The following is a 7,713-nucleotide window of genomic DNA, read 5'->3' as shown; positions in this document are numbered from 1 at the left end:
GAAAGTCTTTAAGTCACAGGTGATTGAACATATTGATTCAGAGGGATGGATAGTCTGTGAAGTTTGCAAATTGGATTCCTGAGGTAAATGTTTGTGTGGGAAGTCTCTGTTATGCCTCGGGACTCGATGCAAGAAGTAAAACTGATCTTGTATTTTTTCCTCTCTTCCGTCTTTGTCCAATTGAATTCATTTTTAATGGCAATAACCTTGTAGCTTCATGGAGAACCCCAGGATCATCTCACTTTCAGTGAATTTGCAGGCTTTGGGAGGGAGAGAGGTTAAATTATACAATTAGTGGATATAAGACAGTATTTTCATTAAATGTGCTTTATAGGTGTCGAGCCCACTTTTAAAATCCATTGAACCATTCATAAAACTGCAAAATCACTCCAAGTAGGGCTTGTTTTTTAACACAAAAAGGAATTACGAAAAGCCTGTGTTCTAATTTGGAGATTTTTCTAAGACAGGTAGCTCACTCAGGTCTTCATAATGAGCAAACCAACTGACTGGCAGTACTGACAATGCCTGAAAGTTATGAGGGTTTCTGTTTTATGCTCAACTTGGAGTTTGGGAAACAATGAAAAAATAATAATTCTGCAATAAAAAAGAGGAGATATTTAGATTAAGCATTAGAGGAATAAACAGTGATTAGTTACTTTTCCAGGAGACTTCATGCTTGTTAACAATTGTGACAAAACAATGTAATATTTAGCTAGATATAATACTTAGAGTTTTGTTTTTGGTCAAGCTCAAATTATTCTTACCAAATTTGCTTTTACAATAAAGCTTTATTAAAACAGTTATGTTATTTGTGGTAAATTGGCAAGATCAGTTCCAATTGAACAATTCCAACAGTGTGTTTTGGGTATTATTTAAACCTTCACATCTTTCCTCCTACATATGGTGGCAACAAAATGGACATGCATCCTTGTTCAGACCTGTTTCTAACACCATGCAGTTGTTTTAGACCTTTTAATTCTGTGTGTATTAGGAAGGCACGTTTTAGCAAGTACCTATTTCCTTGGGCATTACTCAGCTTACCTTTAAAAAGGCGTGTTCCCATGGTCCCAATAGCTAATGTGCTTTGTCGTATCCTGTAAAGCAAGATGTCATGGGTTCCTGATAAAATATTCTACATACCATGTAAAAAATAAAAAAAAAAAGATAAAGAAAAGGCACAATAAAAACTACTTTGGCTATATTTATAGGTAAAAATAAAACAAACAAGAAAAACGTATTTTAATTGATTTTTTCTAATCTATTACAAGCTATTCTTTTTAGCCTTCCTGTCATTATATGGTAGGATGGGTAGATAAAATATATTGTGACATTATATATTTTAATGGCATGTAAATAGTGTTATTTTTCTTCTTTTTGTTTTTTTTATACAAAAGAAACACGTTTCAAAAAAATCCTTTCAGCATTTTAAACTAATATTTTATCGTTTTCCTTTTTGCTTATTCGTTTGGATATAAAACATTTATGGTCAAGGCAACACTTCACATCTTGTTATATCGACTTTCTATCAGCTTCGGCTTTCATGAAAACCCTAAATAAAAAAAATAAAATATAACTCTAAGCATACAGCGTGTTTTTGCTCTTTGCAACTTATCATTTCGTGTGAGCGAAGCAAAACAATAAACAGACAAGAAAGATAATAAACTGTGGCTGACCACTCTCTGACTGCCATGCTTCCGGGGTTCAATGAACCAATCAAACGTCGGCCCTTCATCCTGCGCATGCTCATTTCTGACAGCTGTGGTTCCCCGAACACAACAGGAAGGAACAGCGCAGGATCAAGGAGCAAAGAAGGAGGGACTTTGAAGTGTTTGGACACGCATTTCTCTTAACAGCAGACGCAGTAAGTTCATTAAAGTGTTTAATATCCGCTTATATCGTAGTGACATAATAGTTTTGATAAGGTTTTTAGTCCGTTGAACTTCTCATGGACGGCTATGTGGTTGTAAATGCTAACAGTCTCTCGGCAAATTCAACAGTGTAAGCAAATGATTTTTACAGTACGAATCATGTGATCGGTCGCTTGCTATCCAGTCCTAATCACTTTGATTTGAGTTTACACTGGAAATTGTTTTTTTACACATACTCTGGGAGTCTATTTTACAATAAATAACTGATAGCTGTAGTCGAACCTTTTTGCCATGAGTTCATGACAGGACAATGTAATGTCTTTAGTTTACCATCAGAGTTTTTCTGCTGACGGAACAAAAGCCAGCTCTCCACCCCGAGTTTCTTCTAGTTTTCTAATCTTTTGCTTTCACTTCCTCAGTTTGGAGAGAAAAGACATCTCGGCATGGCTGCTGCTCCTGCTGCTCCTCCTCCCTCATCCAAACTCAGCCTGAGGGAGGACCTGACCTGCGCCATTTGCTGCGACCTGTTCCAGGAGCCTGTCATGCTATCCTGCATGCACCACTTTTGCAAGGCGTGCATCTCAAGGTACTGGAGGGGAACACTGGGTCCTGTAACCTGCCCACAATGCCGCAAAGAGTTCAGGTCCAAGCAGTTTCAGACCAACTACCTGGTGGCAGCGATGGTGGACAAGGTTCGGTCCTCCTCTTCAGACACCTACATCAGGAATCTGGAGGTGACTTCATCGCTTTTGCTTTCTCCTCCCCTTGTGTGTTTTATCATTTGGCTGCCTCACGTTTATTTTTAGATTGGTGTGTGTTATATCTTATGCAGATAATAAAATGTCCCAAAGTAAACCTAGTAATGATCAGACATTTCCATTTGAGTTGTAAAAGTTTAATATAACTGTGTTCCATTTTTCAGTCCACATCTGTGTCTTAATGACATGTTGTGCTTGACTCGATCAGGCCAAAGTCCACTTCCACTCCCTTTAAATAAGGATCATTGTGTAAAACCACACCAAAAAAATCTACCACTGATGATTTACAAATGTCTCGCCTGGCTTACAGTGACCTTGTAAATAGATTTATCTGCCTGGGTTGAAAAATTTACATTTTTCTTTTCTTCATTTTTATGCATTATGTTGATTCATGTTGAAATCCCAGTAAAATATATTAAAGTCTATGACTATAACCTAAAAACATGTAAAAAGTTCATTTACAATTGTTTAAACCAAAATCCCTGATTTTTGTTTTCAAACTGCAGCTGTGCGATATTTGTTTATGTTTTTATGTCCACAGCTGGTGCACTCTTATCATCTTGGGAGCTGATAGCAACATTGATTTCTCTTCCAAATCCACAGCACTTGGACTTTGTAGTAGTGTGTACCACTGTTGCATTGGGTTAAGAGAAAATACAAGCATATAGCTTCCTCTAAAATGCATAGTCATGCAGCTCCAGCACAAAATATAGCTTTAAAGGAGTTTAATAGGTAGCAATGAGGGTTCTGATTACTCAGGCTTTCCTATCCCACTACATTGTACCGATTTACATTTTATAAATTAGCTTCTCCAGACATTATTTGCATATTGCTTTGCAGAAAAAGCTGAGTGTGGCGTTGCAGAGCCATAACTCAAGGAAGGAGGATCTCCTCTGCACCATTCGCAAAGACAAAGACAAGATGGATACCATAAAGGTAGGCTCGACTGAACAGAACCTAATATTTCATTATGCACATCCAGTTGTGTTTTCAGCTGCGTTCATAGTCTCTTGTTGTGTTCCTCGAATGTCTAAGCACAATTCTGCTTCTCACATTTAACGGACTATCAGTTGCGAATAAGATTCAAGTGTTGATAAGCAGATGGGAGCTTGCTGTGTGCTCTGAGTAGATGAAAAGAAAACCATCAGTGCAAACTTCCTGTGGCTGTTTGAGGCATTTCTTAGAATTTCAACCCCTTTTAAACTGCTTTACAACATTTGAACACCTCTTCATCTAAAATATGTTGGAGTGCAACTGCTGGACTGGTGTTAAAACCTTGAGGCTTTCTGATAAATCATTCTGCAGCAGTCTAACAAGGTCGGACCTCATCAAACACACTTAGTTCAGTGGCACCCAGCTAATTCAGACAGTTGTTCAGACAGCTCATCTGATAAATTACCACGTGTGCTGGTCAGATCTTCATCCATGATTCTGCTGCAAGATCTAGTTGCTGCATTGAGTCTTGTGAATATAGTTTGGCATTCCTCTTTGCTCGTAGATTAAGGTTTGTTATAATGTGTGAAATAGGTTTAAATATTGCTTCACTACTTTTTTGCTTGTACCTCTTCAGATGCAAGCAAAGAAAGTGTTCATTCCCCATTAAGCTTAGACACAGATTTCAATGTATTTTATTGGATAAATATGTGGTAGAGCAGCATGAAGTGGTTATGTTCCACTTCATAACCATGAAGTGGAACAAAAAGGATATGTGGTTTTCTGATGAGCATAATGTGCATTTGTGTTTAGCTCCCTGTAATGCAAACCCTCCAAATAAAATTCAGCGCAACAAATGGCCTCCAGAAGTCAATAAATTAGTAATTATAATCCACATTAAGGCTGCATGTTTAAAATGCTATGGGGCAGAAAACACCAAACATCAGGCTGAACACATCATGCCCACCGTGACGCACGGTGGGCATGATGCACTGTGCTTTAGCAGCAACAAGTTAGCTAATCAGAAGTTTGTTAACTTCAAGAAGGATGGAGCTAAGTACGTATAGTTCTACCTCTAAACTTGTTTGGCGCTTTAAAAGACTTGGTTTTGAATGGCCTAGTCAAAGTCCCACAATAATTCCAATTGAAAAATGTTTTACATGACTTGGAAAACAAATGTTCATTGAAGTTCTCCAGCCAATTGGACTAAGCCTGACTTATTTTACAAAGAAGAAAAGGAAAAAACATTATCTAGATGTATAAACGTCATTCCCCTAAAGTCGTGCAGCAGAAACTGCAGTGGAAGGAGATTCATTCTGCATTTGCACAGTTCTACAAAGCATTGACCTCGTGGAATTGAATAGAAATCCTGCCACACTTTTCTTTTTAAAGCAGTTATAAAGCTGTGGATCACTTTCCTTCAACTTGTCAATCATTTGTGCTTTGTATTGGTCTTTTAATGTGGAATTTAAAATTAAATACTGTAAGGGCACTGGATTTTGACGTATCCATGTCACTTGGCAATGTCAATGTTTCTGACGTACCAGTACTTTCTCACTTCTCCAGAGGGTTGGAGCAGATCTGCAGGGGTGTGTCAAAAGTGAGTTCAGAGCTCTGCATCAGATCCTGCAGGAGGAGGAGAATCATATGTTGGATCAGCTGAAGAGAGAGGAAGCAGAGGAACTGGAGAAGGTCCAACGTCACCTGGAGGACGCAGAGCTGGCTATTAGGGAGCTGGAAAATAACGTAAAGCTGCTGCAGGAGTCGAACATCACACTGACTGAGGTGGAGCTTTCTCAGTCCAAGTCTATTAATTTTGTAAAGTTTTTTTTTTTGTATCTAACCATAATTTAAAATATTATGATGGAATAAAAACTTGAGCTTCATCTAATTTATAACTTTTCTGCCAGTGTGTAACATGCAGTTAATGAGATTTCTTTGGTTTCCTTCCTGACAGTTTCCACAGTTGAGGTAAGCATTTACTGCTGTAGAGCGACACAGTAATTGCTCCAGGCCTTTTAACACCAGTCATGTACATATTAGCATTTGACATCTAATTAATGTTATTTGATCTTAGACACCCTAATAAAATGTGTTTAATCCACAGGCCCTGTGTGGAGGTGAACGTGGCGCCAGATTTTGATATCAGTGCCTTCAGCAGCAAATACTTGGCTCCGTTACAATACATCACATGGAGAAGGATGTTCAAGGCCCTGAAGCCAGGTAACTTTCCATCTGATGTGCATCATTAAACACAGACTGATACTGCAACTTTCAGAGGCATTTTAGAGAAATGACAGTGCAGAAATATTCATGCCTTGTCAACCTTTTCCCATGGTCACATCATGACCATAATTATGTTGTAGAAAGAAATGGCAGATGGGGTTTTTAATATTTTGAATAACTAAAGGTCAGAAATGTTTGGGGTTCATGTGTCTTTAGACCCATTTACTTTGTTAGTCCTGAATAAAATCCATTTAAACCAACTCTGTAGATTCCAGCTTTGCTTAAATGAATTAATCTTACATTGCTTTCACACCAGCATCGACTAAAGATGTAACAAATGTTGGAATTTTGGTCCCCAGTCGAACAGAGTTGGACTACCATTCAGACTGTCACCATTAAACACTGCAGAGTGCATCTCAGGCTTTGATTGTAGTATTTTTCTTTCCTCACAATGATGTATGTTGTTGTTTTGGTCTGTCACATAAAATCTCCTCATAAATACACTGAATATTGTAGCTGTAATGTGACAAAAACTGAAAAACACAAAGAGGTGTGAATTCATGTCAAATTGTTATTGCACAAACAATATTTGTGCAAACTCCTGATAAATCTTTTCAACCCAAAGGTCCTGCTGCCTTAACGTTTGACGTAGAGACGGCACATCCCAGCATCCACGTATCCCGGGACAAAACCGAGGCTGTCGAGTGCGATGTCATGACACCGCACATGAGCAACAGCAAGCGCTTTGTCCAGTGCGTCAACATCCTGGCTGCGCAGGCCTTCCAGTCAGGGCGACATTACTGGGAAGTTGAAGTGGGCTCCAGCCAAAAATGGGACCTGGGCGTTGCCTCCGAGACCGTGGACAAACACGCCCGGATCAAACTCAGCCCCGAGAACGGCTACTGGACCCTACGGCTGCGGAACGGGAGCGAATACTGGGCCGGGACGCAGCCATGGACGAGGCTGCAGCTCGGGTCGCCCCCGCAGAGGATCGGGGTGTACTTGGACTGCGACGAGAGGAAGGTGGCCTTCTACAACGCCGACGATATGAACCTGCTGTGGTTGTTCAACCAGGGGCCGAGAGGAAAAGTGTTCCCCTTCTTCAGCCCGTGCATCAGTGATAACGGACAGAAACCCCACTCTATGAAGCTCCTCCACGGGGCTCTGTACAACTAACTGAAGTCGGTTGATACTGTTCAGCATTAAAAACCTGTTCTGTTATTCACCAAAGACTTTGAAAGGCACCCCTGCCATTACTTCACTTTTGGATCATTTCTAAGCTGTAATTGTTGCATTATATAGAAATAGATATAGCATTCTCATAAAAAAGGATCAGGGTTGTTGTCTTTAGTGTCTTGAGGAAGAGGTTTTCTTTTCATTTTGTTTTTAATCAGCATGAATGATCTGTGCACTTTACTTTGAGATGTTATATTTGATTAAATGGCTTCCTCATGTTTTATGCATGAGTTTGAAATAAGTCGGTGCTGTCTGTAAGCTTTCCAGTTTCACAGAATTGAACTGTAAACATTAATTCGTAGTGATTGTATGTGCCTAGATTCAAACACAAATGCATGCATTGTGTTTCATTGTATACATGGATGTAAGATGTAAACCTGCTGATATGGACAATAAACCAAGTCAAAGTTTCTTTTTAAGCTGACTGCCTTTGATTTTTTTCAGCAGCTGCAACTTTGCACGGATTCGTCACCTCTGAAGGGTTAAAGTCCTCACTACTTGAACCTATGAAGGATGTTATAAGGCATCATCAAAGCAGGCTGCACAATTGCATACTCCGCGGTTGATGGCAGTCCAAAACCATTTAAACCCCGAGACAGTGGAAGCTTGTTGACTCTGCTGCACCTGGACTGGAATTTGTGAACGTGTGAGCCATCTCTGACACTAGAGCAGCGACAACAGGCGGGCTTTTG

The 7,713-nt window shown here is 39.5% G+C and overlaps 1 protein-coding gene across 1 annotated transcript; it reads left to right on the top strand.

Annotated features, from left to right (window-relative positions):
• The first annotated feature begins 1,748 nt into the window (after positions 1-1,748).
• Positions 1,749-7,440, top strand: trim105 (tripartite motif containing 105). The gene is made up of 7 exons (XM_032555413.1): positions 1,749-1,861; positions 2,288-2,602; positions 3,467-3,562; positions 5,126-5,344; positions 5,517-5,530; positions 5,667-5,782; positions 6,411-7,440. The coding sequence occupies exons 2-7, from the start codon at positions 2,312-2,314 to the stop codon at positions 6,959-6,961; spliced, it is 1,287 nt and encodes a 428-aa protein (XP_032411304.1). The 5' UTR covers positions 1,749-1,861; positions 2,288-2,311; the 3' UTR covers positions 6,962-7,440.
• The last annotated feature ends 273 nt before the right edge of the window (positions 7,441-7,713 follow it).

The sequence above is a fragment of the Xiphophorus hellerii genome, chromosome 23, assembly GCF_003331165.1.
Source record: "Xiphophorus hellerii strain 12219 chromosome 23, Xiphophorus_hellerii-4.1, whole genome shotgun sequence".
NCBI classification, from domain to species: domain Eukaryota; kingdom Metazoa; phylum Chordata; class Actinopteri; order Cyprinodontiformes; family Poeciliidae; genus Xiphophorus; species Xiphophorus hellerii.
This window is presented reverse-complemented; position numbering and strand designations above follow the sequence as displayed.